The 25,949-nt window shown below is 35.2% G+C and overlaps 1 protein-coding gene across 1 annotated transcript in view; it reads left to right on the top strand.

The window, feature by feature from the left end:
* SRFBP1 (serum response factor binding protein 1) overlaps window positions 1–25,024 on the top strand; it is a 64,533-nt gene extending 39,509 nt beyond the window's left edge. The window contains exons 5-9 of the mRNA XM_045837915.1: window positions 8,482–8,553; window positions 17,263–17,344; window positions 18,724–19,435; window positions 21,062–21,099; window positions 23,957–25,024. Of these exons, the coding sequence (XP_045693871.1) occupies window positions 8,482–8,553; window positions 17,263–17,344; window positions 18,724–19,435; window positions 21,062–21,099; window positions 23,957–24,141 (1,089 nt within the window). The 3' untranslated portion in view covers window positions 24,142–25,024. The remainder of the gene's footprint in view (window positions 1–8,481; window positions 8,554–17,262; window positions 17,345–18,723; window positions 19,436–21,061; window positions 21,100–23,956) is intronic.
* Window positions 25,025–25,949: the final 925 nt, after the last annotated feature.

The raw sequence follows: 25,949 nt of genomic DNA on the forward strand, positions 1-25,949 counted from the left end.
GAATCATCTCTTTGTCCATCGTATCCACATGGTATATGCTACATGCCTGTTAGTCACCTAATAGCCATCTGGATTATCAGATCTACTGTCATGATATCACAGTGCTTGTGTTAATGTCATCCTTATTTTACTTAATAATGACCCCAAAGAGTAGTGATGCTGGCAGTTCAGATACTCCAAAAAGAAGCCATAAAGTGCTTCCTTTAAGTGAAAAGGTGCATAAAGTACAGTAAGATATTTTGAAACAGGGAGATGATATTTACATAACTTTTATTACAGTATATTATAATTGTTCAATTTTATCATTGTTGTACTCCAGTTGTTAATCTCTTACTGTGCCTTATATATAAATTAACCTTTATCGTAGGTATGTATGTATGTATATATGTATGTATATATAAGAAAAAACATAGTTTATATGTACAGTTTGGTACTATCCATGGTTTTAGGTATTCATAGATCATTTGTTTGAAATATATCTTCATTGGATAAGAAGGGCTGCTGTATTTGATTGTTCAAACAAAAGCCTTTGGAGAGAAGAAAGACCAGGCGGTGGCCGAATAACCAAAATTGGGATTATGTAATTCCAATTAAATGTGTGCTCTTTTGAAAACAGGCAAAGCATTAGAATCTGGCAGTGGATAGTAAGAGAACTGGAGTGTTCTGATGGATCTGGTTATTTGTGGATGACTACTTTTAATGTAGAAAATTTGAACAATGTTACTTTATGTGATTGGGAAGAAATTAAAACAGTTTGTAATTTATTATCAGTACTGACAACAGGATATGGCAAAAAAAAAAAAAATGTGGGGATTCTAGTCCTAGCCCTCATGTAGTATGTTGAGTGAGTCTCTTAAACATTTTCTTGGGTCATCATTTCCTCTTCCAAAACTGAATGAGTCAAGGATTCCTGAGATAACCCTGAAGCATACCAGAAGGATTCATAGCACTTAAAAAAATGAAGAAAAAAGTTTCTACTTACAGTAAGAGCTTATAACCATTCAAGGAGAAAGATTAAAATCAGCAAAAGGAAAAAGCACATGGGGATGTCCTAAAGAAGCCAGGCATAAGCCTGTAGGTGTCCTCTCCCACTTACAAGGTGCTGCTAACCAGGGAAGCCCATTTGAACCTTGGTTTCCAGGGTTTTTATTTGGAGCCAGTCATACAGGTGTGAATCACCCACATGACTGACCTCCACTACTCATTCTCCAGCCTCCCAGAAAAAAAAAAAGTGGTCATCAGAAATCACACTGTGAGCATAAACTATCTGATTGAATTAGAACCCTTCGGCCCAAGGCCTCAGAGCTCATTTCCCAGAAGCTGGCTAAGGACCAGTCCTGAAGATAGGCCTTTTCCAGTATGTGCAGAATTTGAGCAACACAGGCCTGCTGAGTTAACTCTTCTGCGTAAGTGTAGAATTACATGATACTGAAATTCCTTATAATTCTAATGTTTTGCAGATGGATTAGTAACTTCATATATATTGTAAAGAATTGAGTGCTTTTGTTGGTTCTTAAGATGGATTGCATATTTCTATTTGAAAGGTTAAATTAAAAAAAAAACAAGTTAATACTGATGCTAGAAAATAAGAACGGGATTGAATGTGTAAATATAAAATGTGTCTTAAACAAGTCAACACAGAGTCCTGCTCAGTAATGAATAAGTTCCCAAGTGGAAAGATTAAGAATTTCCAGACTTGAGTCATTTTGAGGAAATCTAAGGAAACTACCTAATTAAGCCCAGTTTCAGAAGCTAAGGTCAGTTAACATTTGATTAGCAATTACTACTATTTTTAATTTGCATTGGTGGTAAAATTAAACAGTTTTAAATGAAAAACCTATGCACCATTTTTGTGAAATTGAGTAAAATGCTCATTTTACTTTTCTACTTTAGTGTGAGTCTCTCTTAAACATACTTGAAAGTTCTTTAGTGCAGTATTCTATATTTAGTGCCCCTTAAATAACTCTGGTACCTTCATCTTCCCATTATTTATCCTTGATCCATGGTTTTCCAATTGAGAGTAGTTTTATTTGTGTTTCTACTATCTTTTTTGTGTGTGTGTGTGGCCACTTTTCATATTTAAAATTTCTTTGATATAAAAATGTTCAAAAAAATTTTTTAATAAATTGAAGTATATCTAGGTGTTTGGTTTTCTCCAAGTCCATATATAAAATAGTGCATTTTGTTCTGCATTTGAAATTATAGAATATTTGAAATGGTTATATTCAATTTAAAGTAGAGGAAAACCTTTCTAAAATTTGACACTTTATCTGAAAAAAAGTATTGGAATTATTTTTGTATAAAAGAAACCTTCATGTTCCTACCTGGTTAGTCATTTTACTTAGAATTAACCTCATACACTAGAAGTGGCACAGTGTAAAATTACTGTAGAAGTACTGAGCTCTTCTTTCACATTTCTAATTAGTATCTTCTCAACTGTGTTTAAGTATGGTGCAGGAGGGAACCAAATGACTTTCAACATTGAGTACATATAAAATGTCCTTGGGTTACTTACATAGCTTTTATCTTAAAGTGTTTATTGCTGGGTATGAAAATGAATCTTAGTTTTCCAGTTGTCATGAAATCCTTTTTCAGAAAGAGCAAAGCATTAATTTTTAGCTCACACTGCCTGGTTTATTAGTTAATGTGGTTTCCCAGCCATTCACAATATAATATCTATGTTTCAATGAGTTCTTAAGTAGTGTTTTACCTTTTCCTATAAATAAAAGTTATAGTAATATAGAATACTTTAGAACAGTAAGTGCTGTACTTTGCAACATCTAGTGGTCCTCGTGGCTGTTTTTTCCAGTATTCTGTTCGATTTGATTCTCTAAAGCAAAGCCACATTGGCAATTCATAATTCTTTGGGAAGTCTGAATTTGACTTCTCTATTGAAAAGAGACTTTACTGACCTCTTTAGATTTTCTCTTTTTCACTCAGAAGTAGGCATTTAAAATTTTTTCATTCTGGTCCAATTTTGTCCAACAAATGTGGCATTATACTAGAAACTAATAGTCAAAGCTAAATAATACACCATTCTTACCATTGAAGAACTTTAGGCTCTTCATTCCATTTTTCTATCAAGAAAATGAAAGATAAAGATAAATAAAAGCATAAATTATTCCCTGACTTTTTTTTTTTGTAGTTGCAGGGGCGTTTTTCTTTTGACTGGGTGGTTTATTGCCTGACCTTATTCAAGCGTGCTTCCTTCTCTTGAACTTGAAGGTGAACTGTTTCCAGCAAGCTGGTTAGAGTGTACTGCCACTTCTAAATAGTTAGCCAGAAAGCTGAAATTGTTGAAGCTCTTTAATGTTCAAGACTCTAAATATCATTTGTCTTTTAGAGTTCTCTACTTTACCTAAATTAGGGCTTTTTGGAGTTTTATCCACAAAGCCTGCAGTCTCACTTGCTTTTCAAATCTCTTGTGGGGAACCTTCATTTATAATGAAGCAAGTGTGTATATTGTCAGGTAAGGTACCACCACTACCACAAATCCAGGAAATTACCCATCATCCCAGGCGTTCCTTGAAAATTGTGAATTATTTAAGATTTTAAATCATTTCCCAGTGTCTTCTACAGCTTAAATTGCTGATCTAGTAAATCCTGGTACATTTTGCTCTAGTAAACATCAATTTCAAGGGTAATTAATGTATTCTTCAAATATGAGTAATTTAAATTTTGTGTTTAAATTAAAACCTGTTGTTAAAACTGTTAAATTCAGTCCAAGAAAAATGAAACAGCTGTTTAAAACTTCTTCTCATAAAATATATTAGACATCCTGAATTAGAATGTATATAAATCTAGAATTTAGAGCATTTAAGAGATGATTTGTAAATCCTGGCAGTTTAGCATGAACCTCCCCAAAAGACTCCACTGCAAACTCAGGATTTAGAAAGGCTGTGGTTAAATTTTCTCTTATCTTCTGAGGGGAATACCGGTATTTGTGGCATCTCTTCATTTGTGATAACACATCAAAAAGCATCTTATTCTGAAAGGCAATACATGTGGAAAGAATAACTTAATAGTATATTATTATTGCAGTTTCTGCATTGTCTAAAAACCCATTTGATTTATGAGTTCTTCAATATCTACTATGATAGCACTGAACAGATATTTCAGTTATGGCACAACATTTCTGTCAACACAGTTTTCCTTCTTAAATACCATTTTAAAATTTTATTAAGAACTGTATTTTAGGAAGTAATAGTCCCTTTTAATTACACTAAGGCATTAGACAAACTGGCCCCAAAATACTGAAGTATGAGTGTTGCGATAAGGAAAGTCTAAGCCAGCTAGGTGCTTATAAATTTCACTTTGATAGTTTTAATGTAAATATTTAATTCTAGGCATTATTTATAGCATATGATACTTGTTCAAATAATGTGGTGTAATGAGTTATTTTATAAAACAAAGATTGGTAGGAAATAGAAAATATAGTAATACCCTAATGCTGCTGTAACAGATGACCACAAATTTAGTGTTTTAAAACAACAGATTTATTATCTTAACAGTTCTAGAGATCAGAAATCTTAAAATCAAGATGTTAGCAGGGCTGTATTCGTTCTAGAGACTTAGGGGATTATCCGTTTCTTGCCCTTTTTTCAGCTTTTAGAGCCACCTGCATTGCTTGATTCATGGACTTTTGCACTAGTTTCAAAACCAGCAGCATACATTTTCATTATCTATCTGTCTATCTCTATATGCATATACATTAAATGACCTGATAATTATTAATATAGGAAATTTTCATTCTTTTTTCAAGTATATTTTATTGATTATGCTGTTACAGCTCTCCCATTTTTTCTCCTCTTTATCCCCCTCCTCCCTGTACAGCTCCTCCCAAGAGCATTCCTTCTACCCTTTTAGTTCATTTCCATGGGTTGTACATGTAAGTTCTTTAGCTTCTTCATTTCCTATACCATTCTTAACCTCCCTCTGTCTATTTTGTACCTACAAATTATGCTACTTATTCCCTGTACCTTTTCCCCCATTCTTCTCCCTCCCCCTACCCACTCATAACCCTCCACGTGATCTCCATTTCTCTGATTCTGCTCCTGTTCTACGTGTTTGCTTAGTTCGTTTTTTGTTTTTTTATGTTCAGTTATTGATAGTTGTGTTTGTTGTTATTTTACTATTCATAGTTTTGATCTCCTTTTTCTTAGATAAGTCCCTTTAATATTTCATATAAGGTATTGGTGATGATGAACTCCTTTAACTTGATCTTATCTGGGAAGCACTTTTATCTGACCTTTCATGCTAAATGATGGCTTTTCTGAATAAAGTAATCGTGGATGTAGGTCCTTGCCTTTCATGACTTGGAATACTTCTTTCCAGCCCTTTCTTGCCTGCAGGCTTTCTTTTGAGAAATCAGCTGATAGTCTTACAGAAACTCCTTTATAGGTAAGTGTCTCCTTTTCTCTTGCTGCTTTTAATATTCTCTCCTTCTCTTCAGTCTTGGGTAATGTAATTATGATGTGCCTTGGGGTATGCCTCCTTGGGTCCAACTTCTTTGTGACTCTCTGAGCTTTCTGTATTTCCTAGAACTCTGTTTCCTTCATTATGTTTTTCAAATAAGTTTTCAATTTCTTGCTCCTCCTCTTCTCCTTCTGGCACCCCTATGATGATACAGATGTTGGAACATTTAAAGATGTCCTGGAGATAGGAATGAGCCTCTCCTCATTGTTTTGAATTCTTGTTTCTTCAATCTCTTCTGGTTGAATGTTTATTTCTTCCTTCTGTTCCAAATCATTGATTTGAATCCCGGTTTCCTTCTCTTCACTCTTGATTCCCTCTATATTTTTCTTTATTCCACTTTGTATAGCCTTCACTTCTTCCTTTATTTTGCAGCCATACTAAATCCTTTCTGTGAGCATCCTGATTACCAGTGTTTTGAACCCTGAAGCTGATAGGTTGGTTATCTCTTGGTTGCTTTTGCTTAGTTGTTTCTCTGGAGTTTTAATCTGTTCTTTTATTTAGGCCATATTTCTTTGCCTCATTGCACCTGTTATGTTGTAAGGGGTGGAGCCTTAGGTATTCACTAGGGCAGGGCAACCCACTTTGCTGTGTTGTGGGGCTGTATGTGGGGGAGGGGTCAGAGAGGAAACAGTTCCTCTTGCTCAGCTCTCAGCTGGCTTTCAGTCACTTTTGCCACTACCCACAAGCAAAATGGGCCCTTCTGATACTGATTCCCAGGTGGGTAGGTTTTTGTACGTTCTAGGACCTTGTGGGTCTCCAGCGGATTCTCCTGTGAGACTGGGAGTTTCTGCTGCTACCTCAACCCCCACAGGTTTTTACAGCTAGAGGTTTTGAGGCTTTATTTCCCTATGCTGGAACCCTGGGTTGCATGGTTGGTCTTACCCCCTAGTTGTTTCTTCTGGTTAATCCCATTTATCTGCACACAAATGTGGGATCCCTAGTGCATCAGCCACCGCCTCGCCCACCCAGTCCTCCAGCCACTGCTTTCCCAGGCATCCTCTCTACCCTGGCTGCCAGTCTCCCCTCCTACCAGTCTAGATGAATGTTTCTTCTTTAACTCCTTGGTTGTCGGACTTCATACAATTTGATTTTCTGGCAGTTCAGGTTACTTTTTGTTTTAAAATTTGTTGGTATCCTCCTTTTGGTTGTGTGAGGAGACACAGTGTATCTACCTATGCCTCCATCTTGGTTGAAGTCTCGAAAATTTTCTTTCATATATGATCTTAAAGTGATCCATCATTCCCATAGTGGAATGCATATCAAAGTAAAATTCTCTTCAACATGAAGAAGGGTATGTGATGAATTTATAACCATCTAAACATGGTTAGTGATTTTACTTACTTTGTGTGTGTGTATGTGTTTTAATTTTCTAATGTAAATCTGGATTAACTCCTAGAATAATAGAAAAGTATTTTATGACTGAGTTTTTCATTTAAGAATTAAATTAAGTATTTCTCAATAAATCTCTACATTTCTTTATAAATTGATGAGATTGCCAATGCCCTATTGTTACAGAACACAACAAGGGGGGGGCCTGGGACGATATACTATTATTGAAAGAAGGCCCCGGGTCCATTATGTCCGCCGCCCTAGGAAAGACATCTCTCAATGCCAGAGATTTGTGAAAAGGAAAGGAAATGTTTATTTAATGCTATACAAACTTCAAGTAGTGACCTAATGTCTTTATCAAAAATCCTAAAGTCCCTAAAAAAACACCCACAAACAGACACAGTCCTTCCTTCCTTCCCCCTTTGCCCAGTCCAGAGTACCGTATCTCAGGAAAGGAAATAGAAGTCCATGGCTCAGGCAGTCCTCTGGTTCTTCCCAGTTAGTACTCCATCTCGACTGGGAGACCTCCTTGCGTTCCCGGCACCCTCAGCTGAGTCGCCAGGATCTCTGCTAAAACCAGGTGGTGGTTCCCCCTTCTAAAGCTGCGGGGGTCCCCACTCTGGCAAAGGCACGTGGTCCTCTCTCCCAGGGCCACGGGAGTCTCCACTCTGTCAAGGCCGCGTGGTTCCCTCTCAGGGCTGCAGGAAGGGAGAGTCCCCACTCTGTCCAGGCCGCGTGGTTCTCCCTCTCTCAGGGCTGCTGCATGGTTCACCTTCCTAAAGCAGTATGGTTCTCCTTCTCAATGGCTGCTGCCTCTGGATTTTAAATCACCGTGCCCGCTTTCCTCTGCAGCCCCATTTCCGACTCCTCCCACACTCAGCTTCACATGCCAGAACTCATATCCTTCTAGCTTTACTGGGCTGCCATCATGAGTCTGGGCAGGTGTGGCCCCATGTCCTGGAGCCAGTCTTCTCCAAGCTCCCACGCAGGCGCTGTAACTTGGGGGACCTGCCCCCCAGTTATGTCTTGGTGGGGAGATCCCTTTCCATCCCCCTGGCCTTGAGCCTGGCCATAGCTATTTAGCATATTTAAGCAACCAGCCAAAGGCTATAGGTATGTTAAATGACCACGCCATGGATTAGCTGCAAAGCTGCCCTGCATGCTCTTGCTATGTGTGCCCCTTCCCCCAACTCACACCTGTGGGGGAAGGGGTGAAGACACCTTAAAATCTCCTGGACACCTTGAGTTCTGGACCCCATTTCAAATGCCTATTTGGGATCCCCCCTCTTGGCTGCACCTTGTAACACTATGTCATTAAAATAAGTAAAAATTTAAGCTTATGTGTTCTTAAATTAACATTTTGAATTATTTCAATCTTATTTCTATCAAGGAAATGTTTTTATTCTGGAGATTTTATGACACATTGGATTTTCTGGCTTTTGTAGACTCTGAATGTAGTTGTTTTAGGGAGATTAGCTCTTAAATTTATTTTGCTATGGCTGTTTTTCATAGCATGCTCATTTCTTACTGTGTGTGATAGGAATTGTTCTTTTCTAAAATTAAGAATTTATTTGATATAATATTTCTTCAAAACATAGGAAGGAATTTAACTCAATAATGACAGTTTAAAATTAGATTTATAACTAAAATTACTTTTTGTGTGTTTTTTTTTTACAGGAATTGAAACCTGATATAATAACGAAATCTGCTCTTGGTGATGATATCAATTTTGAAAAAATCTGCAAAAAGGTATATCTGCAGGGGGCTTTATTTTATTTTATTTTTTTAGGAAGAGTTTCTTATTTATATTTTTGACTTTTTCCTTGATGGTTTCTCATCAAAAAGCCAGGTTGTATAAGTATATAATGAATTTTCCCCACTTGCACTCCAGTATTGCCACCAAAAAAAAAATATGGTAATTTATGAATTTTGCTTTGATATGTTATTAAACTTTCAAGGTCTTTAAAGGTATGTTGAACTAAATACAGTTCCTATGACTTAGATAGCAGTTTGTCAGTCTTACGTATTCAAACAAATAATCATTATTTTTATTCTTTCCAAATCATTTTCTTGAATATTTCTCTTAAATCCTGCATTTACCCTGTGAACCATTATATTTAACCCCCATTTTACAAATGAGAAAAACTGAAAGATTGTAGTGAGGTGATTAAGCTACTCCATGATTTTGTGGCAATTAGGACTTTACCCAGATCATCTGGCTCTTGGATTTACCAGTCCTGCTTCTTCTTACTTGTCTTTTTATATTTCCTCCCACTTTGCAAATGCCTCCATAAGAGAGTTCCAGTCTCAGGACAGATTTTGGGTTGACTGATTTTTCTGTATTGCTTTTTTGTTTTCACTTTCATTGACATTAGCTCTACTCTATATTATTGGTTTCTTGCATTTGTGTTTACTTTGTACTTCTAGTTTCTTAATGTAGAAACAAATTACTCATTTTGGACCTTCCTTTCTAATATAAGCATTTAATGCTCTAAATTTCCCTCTAAGGACTACTTTAGCTACATCCCATATATTTGATGTTGTGTTTTCATTTTATTTGAGTTCAAAATATTTTGAATTTCCCTTGAAACTTTATCTTTGACCCATGGTTTAATTAGAAGTATATTCTTTAATTTCTAGCAACTGGGGAATTTTTCCGGGTATATTATTTTACTGCTGTTGTCTTTATGATACATGAACATACCTTTTTTTTTTTTTTTTGAACTTTATTATTTGGGTTGTGGCTTATCTTGGTGACTATTTTATGTGCCCTTGAAAACAATATGTATTCTATTGGGATCGGTGTCCTGTAAATGTCATTAGGTCAAATTGGTTGATGCTGTTCAGGTGATTTATATCTTTACCAATTTACTTCCTGCTTGTTATATTGATTACTGAGAGAGGTATGTCACAGTCCCCAACTGGAAATGTCAGGTTGTCTATTCCAGCCTTAAGCAAAAAAAATACTCTTATTCTGTATTTATGTAGACTAGCACAGACTTCTCTACAATTAATTGTTGCTAGACATGTTAAATGTTAAAGTATTTTATTGTAAGAAGGCCAGAATATAAGTGTTTTGTGTGCTGAGGAGCATGAGGATTTGTTGTTGCCATCATTGTCCTTGTCAGAAGCAACACCGAAGTCATGAGCATGATGTTACAACAGCCTCTTTACATTACTGTGGTTTTATGGTACACGTTATTTCATAGGATTCACTCATAAAAATGGGAAAATTTGGGGTTTTTTATAGTTTTCAACTTGTAGTTTGGTCTATATCTCACACAAAATAATGACACCTTAAATAGAATAGTGGTAATGGTATTTTATACCATATTTTTATATGGGAGAATATATTTTTGTTTTCTCATGAGAGTTTAAAAAAAAAAGTTGAAGCTTTTTACCAGAGTGAATTATTTTGAACTTTTTGGTTGCTAGTTCTGAAAGTATTTTAATGTTTAATTTGTGGTGAAAGTGAAAAGTAATTTATTTTTAGTTCCTTAATAATATTATGTTTTCATCTGAACTCTTAACAGTAACGCTTGGCAATACTTATCACTTAACTTGAACTTGGAAATATCCAAAATAAAATATCCTGTGTCTTTATTTTTTAACTTCTCAGCCAGATTATTTTCACTTTGAGAAGTTTAGTAGCAGTTAATGTATGTGTGATATATGTAAAATTAGTATTTTAGGGTATGGGCTGTCGTCCATTTACATACAGCCCTTTGTTCAACCTTCCAGTGTTTGAAATATCATTTAACTTGAAAGTGGGGAAACAAACATCTATATTAGCTTATCAGTATTTTGTAATAGTAAAGTCATTTGTATATAACTGGATTTGTAGGCATGTGATGTGTAATAGTAATTAGATGAAAAGTTTAGGATCTATGTGACTGAAATGTTGTGAAGTGAAACCTGATTACATTTCTGCTCTTTTGTACCTTCCTCCAACAAAAGAGGAAGGAAGGGAGGTTGAAAGGAAGGGAAAACATTTCTGTTTCATCCAAGTTCTTTAGAGATCCTTGAGGGAGTTAAAGCCAAAGGAAACTGCCCTGCCTAAGAATCCTTTCAGTTTCCTCCTAAGCTGTTTGATTTCAGTGATGTTGTTACTATTTTATTTCATTTGTGATGTTCTTCCACTGAATTCAAATTCTTCCATGTCAAAATCTGTTAATAAATTAAACCTCTCTAAAAAGGTGAGGCAGGCAGTAGATGTCTGGGAGGGAGGACTGATTAATAATAATTCATTTGCCATTGGAAGGGAGCTCAGTGGAAGATGACCAAATAGGAAATAAGGATACTTACATAGAGCTCTGCACATTTGAGGCTATGTGACCATCGGAGTAGAGCAGACCAAATCAGTTTGTATGACCTTTTGCAGCTTGCACAGATTTTTATGCACTCTTATCTCAGTTGATCTTTAGAAAGTATAAAAGTCATTGCATATAGAAAACATTCTTGTGTGTGTGTGCACATGAGTGTGTATATGTGGTAATAGTAGTAGTGCTTTATTTTTCAAATAAAGGAAAGGGGGTAGAAAGGTTAAGTAGCCAGTTAATATGTGTATGATGAGAGTTTAAAGCTAGAGAGTTTAGGGACTGGAACACTGACATTTCCAGACAGCTGTTGCCAAATTTTCAGGTCTCAGTTCAAAACATCTGTTGCATGGATAGCAATTGGCTAGACACTGTGGAAGATATAAAGGGAATAGATGACAATATTTTCTACAGGACTATATAATCCAGTAGAAAATAAAAGACAGTTATTATTAAACAGTTTTAGGATAAAGGAAAGCAAATAGATATTTGTTAACATGTACCAGTTACCTGACTAATTAGGTGCTTTACAATATGTTAGCTTTCTCAGGGAAGATGATGATAACCTCATTTAACACATAAGACAATGGGCCCAAAAAGGTCAAAAATATACTGTAGTCAGGCAGTAGGAAATGGCAGATCCAAGATCTAAACCCAAGGTTCTTGTTTCGGCCTATAAAATCAAAGTTTAGGACAAAAGGATGGAGTGAGCTTCCATATATGTAAAACTGCATTTTAGAATCATGGTGTTAACAGGGATTATAGGTTCAACAAATGCAGAAAGTCTCTTGGTCCCTTAAATATGAACTCTAAACCTTAGTTTACTTAGTTGCCACACTTCTTCGAATTCAGTTGAATGGACTATTTCTCATTTTCTCCCTAAATGTGTTTTGGTAAGCACAAATAGTCATGTGTTGATTTATATCTGTAGGTAAAACCTAGAATTGAAATTAAGTCCAATTAATATTGAAAGTACTGCTGCTAGTATTCTGCTTCTGCCAATTCACGTAGAGTCAGTTTGTTTTAGGCGTCATTTCACAGGAATGGATACTGCATGTAAGAGCTTTTTCATTTTTAGACTGTTGTTTATATTTACATGTACATTCTCAAAATTCTCTTCAAAATTGAACACCAAATGCTTTGTGCTCATAGTAAATCCCATATGCCAAAATAAAAATTTTCCATTAAAAAATTAGGTGTTTTCCCTTTTTTATTTCATTTATTTGAAATGGAAGAAACTGGAGGTGTGTTAAACCACAGTTTCCTGAGAATTTTCCATGGCAGACATTGTGTCAACTTTAAATAAGGAAAGCTGTGGTTTCTTTCATACCCCTCAATATTGTGAAGACTTTCATGCAGGTGTAAAAACTTTATTCACAGAGACTACTTAGCCTTATAAACTTCAAAATAAATTTATTTAAATTTAAGGTGTATAACGGTATTTGAAATTTTTCTATAAACCTCCAAAGCATTTTCTGTCTCTCCTATGAAGTTTATCACATTCTGCCTTAGAATAGTTATTTGTACATTAGTCTTAACCTTTTAAATTAGAACAAGATTATGATCCTCAAAAGAGGGTGTTTGTCTTTATGTATAACACCACACCTTCATATAACAAGTCATGTTTAATGTAAATACAAATATAAATATGACTACATATAAAGAGGGAGAAAGTAAGTGAGGAGGGAAGATGGACAGGAGAGAAATTAAGGAGAGATAAACCAAGTCCGTGGTAACAGAGGCTGCCTGCCTATTCTTGTGAGTTCCTACACTAGCCCAGTGCCTTTAGCTAATTGCTGCAGAGACCCCAAGCACTGCCAAAGGTGTGAACCTGAGCCTGCTTGCTTCACAAGCCTCTTGGTTTTGTTTTGTTTATTGTTTATATATGATTTCTTTTCACAAAGGTTTGAGAGGGGCTTGGAGTTGGGTCACAAAATGAAAGAAAGTTATCTCAGTTTGAAACAAAACTTGTATTTCAACAACTATACTCATACTAGACTGAAATCAGAAACCTAACTTTGATACGTGTAGCTCTTAAACTGCTTGATTTAAAGAAAGTTAGTTACAAATCAGATTTTATAAATTCCAGCAATCATTTAAACTTTTCTTTGTCCTAAGTAAAAAATGTCAAATTTAACACTTTAAATTAACTTTAACTTTATTTTTCATAAAGCAATTAAAAGTCATTCATTTAATTTTTTAAATTTAAATTTTAACAAGAGGTAGAGGGAACACAGATCAAATATTGTATTTAATAGCTATATCAGCAGTTTTAACCTGATTTCAATATTACATAGCCAGTTTCCTAACACAAGCCTGTATTTTCTGAACACACTGCTGTCACATATGGCTGCATTAACTAACTGTATACTGCACACTCCAGTTGTGGCAACTCCTGCGTGAGTGGCAGGCCTGGGATTATGCAGTGCAATGACTTTTTAAAAATTAATCTTGCTTCTTATTAGCCTGGTATTTTCCCCAAAATAAATCCTCCACAAAGGTTGCAACATAAATATACAGTTATAGAGAAAGACATAACAGATAACGCCTTTATTTATTAGATTAATGCACAATTGTAAAATTTTAAACTTATTTTAGAGCCTTTTTTTAAAAAAATACAGAATTTACTGAAATTGGATCATTAAGTCACTCTGATATCTTCCAGGGCAGAGAAATAACATTGGTAAATAAACTCAACCATAAAATGATTGTTAACGAAACAGTATTTACCCCGAGTCAACACTAGACATGCAGGTATTACCACTGCTCTTATGAAACTTTTTATAACTAAGATGGAAAGTTGTAGCTAACTCTGGAAAGGAAAGTGCCCAATTCATCACAGCTTTTAGCAAGTTGTCAAAGCAGGGATTTGGGAACAGTAGTAGATATGTTTTGGGCAATTATACATGAATACATTGTCAAAACCTACTAGGATTCCTAAAATATTTTATCTAAAAATGTGAAATTAACCCCTATGATGAGAATAGTTGCTTTCTAATTTATTTGTTTTATAAATTCATATGTTCATATATTGGGGATTATCTTGAAGCAGATTTTTAGTTGCTTCAGGAAATATTCTGAGATAAGCAGTTAAATAGCTGCTGCTGGAGGGTCCTCTTTGCCCTTGTAACCTGAAGAAGGGCAGGCTCCTGTGGTGTGTATAATGGTTGGTTGTCAGGACTAGTTGTTTTGGTTGTCATTGTTGCTGTATTTACATTACATGTGAATGTTCTGGGAATTGGCCTGAGGACTAAAGGTATTGGCGCTGCATTGAGTATCAGATTGTTTCCACTAAGCCAGAATCTTCACTTACCTCACCATTCAAGGAGGCACAGTTAGTGCTCTAACCAGTTGCCTTGATTTGGCAACAAAAATGTCTGTTGGTGATGTTTTTGTTCTGAACTTAACTTCTAAACATCATGAACCTGCTGATTTTTTAAATTTTTTTTCAGTTTATCCCCATGAAGTATTCTACTTGCATGTATTTAGAGCAAGTGTCACACACACCTTTTTCCATAAAGAGACCCTACAGTAAATATTTTAGGCTTTGCACGCCATACAGTCTCTGTCTCAACTAGTCAACTCTGCCACTGTGACATAGTGCAACCGTATGTAGTATATGAATGAATGAACTTGGCTGTGTTCCCATGAAACTTTATTTTAAAAAACAGGCGGCAGGTAAGAACTGGCACATGGGCCAGTTTGCTCACCACCCGTTAAAAGAATCAAATACTTCTACAGGGTTTCTTTCTGAAACTGAAAGGTCTTTATTAGTTTTTACCCACTTTCAAATTCAGTTGATTTTTACAGAATTTATCCCCACATCATTCTTTTTTCATTAATATACTTTAAGCTGTAGCTGTTGACATCCTGCTGTGGTCTGTAAGGATTTAGATCTCATTCCTTCTCCATGTCATTTATGTACCTTTTCATCCTCCTAATATATGTGAGCCAAATTTAGATTAGTTGAACATTTTATGATTATTTTGACTAGAAGTCACATCGTGAGTAATTACTTTTCCTTTTCTACATATTTTTATTTCCTATAGCTTTATCATTGTTATGTTTATTTTGTAGTTTTCTGTCTTCTTTCTAATGTAACACCAAACTCCTCAACAGTTAACTGAAATCTCCTCCAAAGTTATTTAATACACCAGGTGTTCCAAATCTAAATCTTTTGTCACCATCCTGGTGATTCCTGTTGCCTGATCTCCTCTTCTTTATATCCCATGCTTTCCTCATTTTTTGTGTGTCCTTCATTTTAGCGGAGCAGTAGCTTCTTGGGAGAAAGGTTCAAGGGATGTAATAAACTTCTTTAAACCTTGCATGCCTCAAAGTGTTTTTATTCTTACCTAGTTTGAAAATTTTTTTCTGCAGAAATACAGAAGCATCTCTCCATTGTCTTTTGACCTTTGATTCTGATTCCTGAATTGTGTGTGTGTGTGTGTGTGTGTGTGTGTGTGAGATTTGTACTTTTCCTTCTGAAAGTTTGTAAACCTCGATATTCTGATGTTACTCTACTTTAATATATTGTGTTGAGTCTTTTCACCCTGAAAAATCATGTCCTTTATTGGGGGTTCTGTGCTACAGCTTTTATTATGTTTTTTATAAAACTCAAGTAAGCATGTTTGACCCATAAACTTCAGCAGCCCAGCTTCTTACTGAGTGATTCAGGTGGTCCTGGTGCAAGATTTGCACCAGGTATAATTTAAAGACATAATTCTGGGTGACATTACCTAGATTAGTCTTTCAAACAGAATAGATTTCAAACTGTCATCATCTTGCTTTTACTTAGATACTCATAGGTTTGATTACTGGAAGGGGGAAAAATCCTTATATTGGACTATTTACCATGAAGGATAAATTCAAAATTAAGACATTTGAAGCTGGTAGTTCTATTTTAAGACACCAATGAAATTTACTCACTTTATGGAATGTTTATTGAGTGCCAAGCTACTCTTACCTGTTACTGTTGTGTAGGCACTGGGTCTACAGCAGTGAAGAAGACAAAGTCTGCTTTACAGATAAGCAAATATCTGCACTGGCATGAAGTATTGGGTGTGTGAAATAATCAAGGAGTGATGGAAACTGTTGTGCGAGTTTAGATAACATTTTAGTAGAGACCTGACTACAGTGAGATGATCAGTCTTTGAAAGTAGAGTGTTCCAGGTAGAGAAGATCTTTCGATGGCAGCCAAGAACAGATAGCATGACCTGGTTATATATAAAAGTTCATTGGGACTGTTAGAGGGAAAATTGGCTGTGGGGGAGCAAGATGTTAAGGAGGGTGACCAAGGTGTGAACTTATTACATTGGTCTGAGTGAGAAGACTATTGGTGAGTTGGTCAAAGACAGTAAGAGTAGAAATGGTGAGAAGTGATTGGTTCTGCGTGTATTTTGCAGTTGGGCCCACAGGATTTGCTGAAGAAATCATTTTGAGATGTGAAGGAAGGATAAATATAATGGAGGAATCCTTTGAGTTTTAGGCCTGCAAACCAGAAAAATTGAAATTATGTGCAATAAGATGGGAAAGGTTATAGTAAAAGTAGGTTTGAGAAGAAAATCAAAGAATTCTCTTTTTTAACTATCAAGTAGGTAGTTGGCTTATATGAGTCTATAGCTCAAGTTAGAGCTGGAGGTAGAAATTTGGAAGTATCAGCCTACATATGATTTTTAAAGCAGTTAACCCAAATTATAAAATTTCTAAATTTATAAATACATTACATATTAGGTGTAATCTGTTTGTATTGAGTCATCATCCTATTTTATAAAGTGTTGGCTATAATCTAGGCACTGGTGAGAGGCGAGAATGCAATAGTAACACTGGACAAAATGTAAGTATATAGGATGAGGTAATTTCTAGGTATCTATTAAATGGAAGTACATACATTAAAATAGTTGTAAGTTATATCATTGAGTTTAATGCTGCATGTCATTTGATTCTTTCATATTAATTTAGTTGTAATTTGGTCTTTTAAGTTCTTTGAAAGGATGAGCTATATTATATATCTTTAATATCACGCGTGATGCTTATCACAATTTTGGAAAGATATTAAGTACCCAAAGAATATTTACACAGTGATTATAATTGTTCAAGGCCACTGGTATTTTTGTCGGTATGAATTTTATTGTTCAATTTACAGCCTGATTCTACTGCAACTGAAAGAGCAACTGCCAGATTAGCAACGCACCCTCTTCTGAAGAAAAAAATAGATGTGCTAAAAGGTACAAATTAAATGACTTTTAAACCCTGTACTTATATGTATTTGTGCCCATTATTTTGACTAAGTGGCTGTTGATTTATTTGTATTTTTGGTTTTTTATCCTTTCAAGGAATTTTTTTTTAAGAGAGAGGGAAAGGAAAGGCGAGAGGGAAAGAAGCATCAGTGTGTGGTTGCCTCTCACGCACTCCCCACTGGGGACCTGGCCTGTAACCCAGGCATGTGCCCTGACTAGGAATCGAACCAGTGACCCTCTGGTTCGCAGCCCATGTTCAGTCCACTGAGCTACACCAGCCAGGGCTCAAGGATCTTTTGTATTATGAATATCTCTTTCAAATATCTCCATACATCGGAATAGGCTTGAATATATGGAAGGTATCTGGTATCTGAAGAAAAACTAAATCTGTGTTTTTTCCTAAGTTCTATTATGTGAATATATACTATATGTTCATGGTAATGTTGAATACAGTTTTCTAATTATTGATGTAATTCATATTATTACTTGCGATGTTGCCACTACTTAGCCACATAATTTTCATTTATGTGTGTATATTGAATTAAATGCTTTTGTCACTGAAGATATTTATTTTTATGTCTGAAAGCCAATTTATAATGCTCTACAATTATATCAATATATTATTCCTACAGAAATTAAAGTTGCCATTTTTTAAAATTTATTTGCATCCAGCGACGTTTTTACTCTGCTTCAAAACTCCAAGGCATGCAATGATGGGAGATATTTTTGTTTTAAGATTTTATTTATTTATTTTTAGAGAGAGGGGAAGGGAAGAAGAAAGATCAGTGTGTAGTTGCCTCTGTTGTGCCCTCAACCAGGGACCTGGCCTGCAACCCAGGCGTGTTTCTGACTAGGAACTGAACCAGCGATCCTCTGGTTCACAGGCCAGCCCTCAATCCAGTGAAACCACACGAGCCAGGACTTTTTTTTTTTTTCAGATTTTAAATGGATACTCCTGAGCATTCTTTTAAGTTTGGTTTCTAAAAAGTTAATAGATTTCTTTGTGAATTAAGACCCATTCACTATATATACAGTCATGCATCACAAAACAACAAGCATACACTCTGAGAAATGCATTGTTAGGGCATTTCATAATTATGCGAACATCATAGAGGGAGAGCATTTAACACACGTAGATGGTATAGCCTGCTAGATACCTAGGCTCCATTGTAATCTTATGGGCCCACCATCATATATACTGTCCATTGTTGATGGAAACGTCATTGTGGAGTACATGATTGTATTTAATATAATGTATAAGTAATCCTAAATGTTTGTGAGTAATTTTAGAAACACTATACTGGAACAGTGACATTTTATATTATTTGTTCACTGCTGATACAAGTCATATACTATTTCTCTTGCAGCTGCTGTCAAAGCCTTTAAAGATGCGAGACAAAATGATACTGAAGCTCAGTCATCAAAGAATACTTCAGAAGAAAAGTATTCCAAGGACACTTCAGGTTCAAGTGATGATGCCATTAAGTCACAGTATGAAGGAGCTATTGTCAGTGAGCAGAAAGACAAAGAACCCAAAATGTTGGTGAAGAAATCAGTAAATAGTTCAAAAGAAAAAATAGCCAAGATGGAACACGGGTCCAAAACAGTGGACATTCCAAATTCTCCATCAAAGCCTTCTGAAAAGGATTCTGTAGTTCCCTATGAACCCCAGAAAATACCTGCTAACCGAAAAATGAAATCATTATGTCAAAACACAAAAAAGGAAGTGCCCAAGAGCTCACTTGGTGAAAACAGTGATGGAGAAGAATTACACGAAGAAGAGAAGGAGTATTTTGATGACAGCACAGAAGAAAGGTTTTACAACCAGTCTTCCATGTCTGAGGATAGTGACAGTGGTGATGACTTCTTCATTGGGAAAGTCAGACGGACACGAAAGAAGGAAAGTAATTGTCATTCTTCAGTTGTAGAACAAAAATTCCCCCAAAAGGTGTCCCCTGAAGAGCATATACTTGAAACCCATCAGGGTATAAGAAATGACAAAAACAAGCCAAGTACGGAAAGAAGGAAGTTTGAATCAGTGTTTTTCCACTCTTTATCTGGATCTGAAAGCTCTAGAAGGTAATTATATTTTTGTGTTCTGAAATAATTATGAGCTTTAAAAAAAATGTTAAAATAATGAGAGAAGAGGTTGCCTGTCATACATAATTCTGATTTGTACAGAATACATCCTGTGACTTTGACCTCTCCAACTTTATATTGGGGTGATATATACAAATACACATATGGCAATGACACATTTATTCAACTTCATAAGAAAATAAGATGTAATAGCCAAATAATTTTTCTAGCTAACTTAAGTTTATCCCTTCAGTTATCAAAATTTTGAAACTTCGAGTTGGCTTTTGATGAAAACTCTTGAAAATGTCTCACATCTTACTCTTTAAACAAAACTTTATATGAATAGAAATATAGTTGGGTTGGGGGTTTTTTGTTGTTATTGTTGTTAACCTAGAGCCATTATTGTGGACATCAATCATTTTATTATGTATTCCTGTTTCAGTACATATAGCTACTTGCCCTAACACCGCCTGTTTCTCCAGACGGCTGTATATTTGGTAGTCTGCTGTCTCTCTCTCTGCTGTTAACCACTTTTCACAGCTGTTCTGTTATAAATCAATGCATTTATTTTTATATGTATTTTTAGTCTGGTAGGGGATATCTTCGCACATGGTAAGCTCATTTCTTCAGTAACAGCTGTTTTCTTCAGTAAACTGTTTTGCTATATATTTATATCTCAGGGATCATTTTTAATAGAACAGAAATACGTGATGTTGAAAATTTGTTGAAAGAAGTAAGAGAGTATGGAAAAGACACACAACCATCTTTGGAGCCTTGAAAATAATTAAAATATTCTATCTCCCAAACATGCCTCAAAAGGCAACATTTTTTTCTCATTTGAAAATAACACATCAGTATTTCTTTCCTCTCCCACAAAATGTAAATCTTAATTTTTATTATATGTGACTCATTCTCCTTATGAGAAGATTTTTAAAATTCTTTGTCTAGATCATCCTCAAGAGTAGACACAAGGTAACCAGAGGATATTTTATTGCCAGAAGCTCCTATGAACATAGAGGAAAGGTCCCATATGTTTCTGTAGTAATACTGGGGCCTAAAAAACCTTTGATGAAGCTAAAACCTGGGGCTTTTATAATTTTTTTATAGATTGTTGGTGGGATGAGGGAGTCCATTGAATGAGTTTTATCATCATTTTTATTACATTATCTTCTGAAGTGAGAAGTTCTTTTTTCTTCTTAAATTTTAGTTTTCAATTACAGTTTATGTTCAACATTATTAGTGTCATGTGTACAGCATAATGGTTGGACAATCATGTACTTTATCAAGGGTTGCCCCCAGTATTCCAGTACCCACCTGTCCCATACATAGTTATTATAATATTATTGACTATATTCCCTATGCTGTACTTTACATCCCCATGACTGTTTTGTAACTACCAAATTGTACTTTTCAGTTCCTTCATTTTTTTTCACCCAGCCCTTCAAATCCCCTCCCCTCTGGCAGTCATCAGTCTGTACTCTGTTATCTATAAGTCTGTGTTTTGTTCATTTATTTTGTTCTTTAGATTCCACATAAAAGTGAAATCATATGGTACTTGTCTTTCTCTGTTAGGTCAGAAGATTTATTTATCTTTTTAAAGTCCTAATGGTGTTTTTCTTCTTTTAGAAATTATAGAGAACAGGCTCCGAAAAGCAACACCCCAGGTATGTTATTAATGGCTGCCTCACCTCCATATACAATTAAGCAGTGTTTTGCCAAAGCAGAAGGATGAAAAATTGATTGCTTGGTAGCCTGAGTGAATCATGTACATACCCAAATGGAAACAGAGCATCTTATAATTACCAGTATAATTTCTAATTCAGATTGTTTTTTCCCTATGTCCTGTCAGTGGAAAAGATATAGACAAAAATTATTAGGAAATATTGGGTCTGTTTAATTTATCTTGAACTAATTCATTCTTTAAGTAAGTTGTATAAGTTATACCTTAGTCAGTGCCATCCTGTTAAACATTCACTAACAAGTATGTCACTTTCTGGGTTGAGAGTAAAATCAAAACATTTTTAAATTAATTTACAATAAATCAAGTTTAATCTATTTGGTTGGGCTGACTTCTGTGCAGATTTCAAACTCTCCTGATTTAAAAATTAAGAATTTATTTGCCTCACCTTACAGTCCACTGTGAATCAGCAGAGGGTCATTCAAGAATCAAGCTCCTTCTTTTGGCTCCTTCCTCATCCAGGTCCCAGATATTCTCCATTTGGCCAACAGAGGGGAATAAAGTACATGGAGAATTTTGCAGGAGTTATCATGCACCAGGCCTGAAAGTGGCAGCAGTCAGTTCTGCTGACATTTCTTTAGCCAAAATTCATAATGTGACTCTGTCTAGCCACATGGGAGCAAAAAAATGCAGTCTGACCCTGGGGCTGGGGGTAAAAAGAAAGTAGAATTTCTTGAACACATAATGAGCATCCTTTTGATCACCAGACTCCCATTTCACCTTTCTTCCCACACACAGAGCACACTTACCTCCTTCCCAATGAGGCCAACCCAAAGTCCCATCCAGCTCGAAGGCCAGGATTACTGAGTGATGATATGATACGGTGCTTTCCATCAGGTCTCATGGATGTGACTGCTCAAAGTTTGGTGACCTGACCATTAAAATGAAGAACTGCCTGCCCCCAACCCATACCAAGTATTTAGTGGCAAAGGAGGGACAGACTAACCTGTCAACCAGTTCAAGGGAAAATGGAAAGGCACACAACCCATTTACTACCTGAGCAAAGAGAACTCCTAGAGGCAAAAGATGGAAAAGACTGCAAGGAGCAGACAGTGATGAATAAGAAATAGGTTGAGATTTGATAGGTATTTAATGTAGTCTACTATGCATAATACTGAAACTGGTATTCTAAAGTAGGGTGTAGCCATTAAAATAATATAGAAATTTGGCATTGGCTTAGCAGTTTAGTGATAGTGGTAAGAAAATAGATAACCGAGCCTGGAAAGTGCACATCCTGTGTGCTAAAGATAGGAAAGACAGTTGGCAGTGAGAACATGGGAAGCAGGCTCCATGTCTAGAATTTGTAGCACCAGAGTATTACCAGTGGTTGGAAAGAATAAAAAGATTATTGATGCCTTTTTGGGAATGTACTATAAAAAAATAAGAGAATAGAAGCTTGAATGTGAGACTTTTATTTTTATGGTCGGGCCTTTTATTCACATTCTGTTGGCTATAACTCAGTTACGTGGGCGTATCTAATTGTAGCATGATGGTTGTGCACGCAGAAGGAAAAGAAGACTAGGCTTGGCAGACACATGGCCATCTGCCTCATTTACCATATTTTTACAAACATAGGATAACTAAACTAAAGCCATTCCCATTGTTTTCCTAATGAGGACACCCACATGAAAGAGGTGGTTGTTTTTGCTCAACTTATATTTATAGTATTTATCAATTTCTTTACACGTATGAATTTACTTTGCATAATTATAAAAATATTAGTCTAGAAATACTTATTCAAATCTTAGTTGTCACAAAACACTTTCATTAAACATTAACTCTTCATTTTCCATCACTAGAGCCACTTTTTGAGTATTATAAATTTATAGAGCACATATGATTTGTACAAAATATGGGACATTTGTACAGAAATTGGGATATTTTGAATCTGTACAGTGATATTTTCGAAATAGTATCGCACACTGTGTACACTTATTTATAAAACATGCCTTCGCTTTCTCAAAATACTTTATTGTTCATACAATTACAGTTGTCCCAATTTTCCTCCTTTTGCTTTTTAAGGAAATCTTTTAAAAGCTTTTGACAGTGACGTCTAAGTTGCAGTGGAAAAATTATACATCCCCAGGACTGCTTAATATATCCATATTGAACTTTTTGCCTCCCTGTTTTTGTTTTTGTTTTTTTTTATTTTATAAACATGCATTGATTCGTGTCTTTTCAAACTAGTGTATCTCCTACATAGTACTTTGTTAAAAGAATGTATTTGATAATTGCCGCGCCTAATGATTTAAGAGGCTGTAAGGACTAGAATACAAGTTGCCACTCTCTTACCTGGTGGATATAATTTCATGACTAAAGTAAAACTTTGTCTTGTATTTGAGTATATTTACTAATTTACTTTGCAGTTATAACTTTGTTCAGTAACAAAAGAAAGTGAAATCAATTATTAGACCTTTAAAAATAATCAACATTTTCAGATTCAATATCTTGGTAAAGATGTATATTTTCTGGCTACATCTGCTTCACACACAGATATAAGCAAATGGTATTTTTTAAGAGAGCACAGCATATATTAGGAGGTATACAATACACACCTACTTACAAGGATTAGGAAGCATGTGTCCCAAAATTGACTGCTTGTGTATATTTCAACTTCTGTTCCAAACTGTTCCTTGTTGGATTTAGATTTTAAATTGTGAGGCATTACATTTCAGCAAAACTAAATTTCTTCTTTACATTGATTTGAGAAGTTGAAATATATTTCTCTTATATGTTGTTTGGGTATATAGTTAATTTTCATTGTTTTTGCTTTATCCTCCCAGGTTTTCAGCAAAATGAACCTCAGCTGAAGAATCAGTTTATTAAGCATGCGCAAAGAGGGCCCCAAAACACAGCACAGCAGACACAGCTGCCTCTTCATCCTTCATGGGAAGCAAGCAGGAGGCGAAAGGAACAGCAATCTAAAATTGCTGTGTTTCAGGGGAAGAAAATTACATTTGATGATTGATTAGTATCTCTTTCTGTGAACTTTTCCATCTTAATTTTTTTTCTTTCTGTTTTTTCCAGCCCATTATTTAAACTCAAATTCGAGTAAGTCTCTATGAAGGAGGTGTAGAAATAAGTTTATTGTTGTCTTTATTCCCCTTTTTAAGTGTTTTCAAGTTATGTTTATTTTATATAAACCTTCCACAAATAAACTACATAAATTTTTTTTTTTAATATGCCCTGGCTGTTCCCTTTATAAAAGAATTATTAAATCTCAGATATCCCCATTGTGCTTATCATGAAATATACTTCACTGGATTAGGTCTGTGTTTCTTTACCTTGAAAATAAATGTTGAAATATATTTAAAATAATGGAAAAATCTGACAAACTGTAGCTATTTAAAATATAGATCACCTTTGCTGTAAGTTATTCTTGTTAGCAGAATTAAGGTTAAGATAATAATGTTTATTATGGGTATACAGATAATAAATTATATAAATAAATACTAATTTTTATTGTTTTAATTATTTGTGATCTTGTACTTTTTGATTGTTTTAGTTTTCCAGGACAGTCTTGGAATTCTGAATTATATTTCAATTATTTAGGCAATAAACATTGTTTAAATATGGCAACACAACCAAAAGTTGGTTTTATATTTCACTGAATATAAATATTTCTGTTAAATCCAGAATGTACAACCTCTAATTACATGGCATGTGCTCTTATAGAAATGTTCTTTGAGGAATCATAGGTTGGAATTGATATGAACAGATTTCGAAGGAAGTATGATTGAAAGAGCATTTCCACTGATGGATGAACAAAAAGGTTATGAGATGACTCACTGAGGAAGGACTACTCTATACATCAAAGTACTGTCAATAAAAGGAGAATATGATTTTTAAAATCTTTTCCAAAATTTCATTTTTGTTGCTCTAGGAGAAATTAAAGGTTCTTGGTTAACTAAATAAAAGTAAATTCTGTGTTTTCTATGCATTGGTGCTGTTAATGGCTAGGAAAGCCTTGTGGTTAGCAGGAATTCATAAGCTCTGGAGAGTCATTTCCATCTTTCCAAGAGCTTAAAAATTTAGATGACTTCAGCAATGGAAATTTAAGAGACTATGCAGAAAAAAATTAAGGCTGTGTTGAATGGAAAATTTGTTTTTTCTTCTTTTTAAAATTTTATTTTGACAATATCAATTATGTAAGATTAAGATTAATTTCAGTTGAAATTTTAATTATGAAAGTTTATTGAAAGAAAAAGTGAAAGAACAATGTCTCTCTGCCTACCCAGATTTAGCCAAACTGAGAAGTTGAGAGCACTATCTTCCAAACTGCCAAGTCTGCTCAAGACCTTTTACCCTAATTGCAAGGAGTTAGGGGCCAGCTACTAAATTAGAGAGAACCCACACAAGATCACTCTCACTTCTGGCACCAACTACAGGTTCCGAGATGGGGCTCAGGGTGGGGGAATACTGTTAAATGTACCCTGTACACTCTCAGGTTCAAAAATTTGCTGGAAAAGCTCCCAGTATTCACTGAAACCTATTATATTCACAAAGTTTATTACAGGGAAAGTGAACAAGTTGTAAACAGTCAAAGGAAGAGATGCATAGAGCAGCATCTCTGAGGGTTCTAAAATGCAAAGCTGCTCTTGTTCTCAGAACCCATTAACCTGGCATCAGTATGCAGATTGCCAATCTGAGAAGCTCACTCAAGCTTTAGTGTCCAGAATTTTTACTATGCCTTCAACATCTAAGGCTGATTGCTTAATTGCCCACATGATTGTTTCAGGTGGACTGCTAACCACATAACCCAAAGCCTCTATCCTA

The sequence above is a fragment of the Phyllostomus hastatus genome, unplaced genomic scaffold (assembly GCF_019186645.2).
Source record: "Phyllostomus hastatus isolate PE091 unplaced genomic scaffold, TTU_PhHast_1.1 phas_contig_254, whole genome shotgun sequence".
NCBI classification, from domain to species: domain Eukaryota; kingdom Metazoa; phylum Chordata; class Mammalia; order Chiroptera; family Phyllostomidae; genus Phyllostomus; species Phyllostomus hastatus.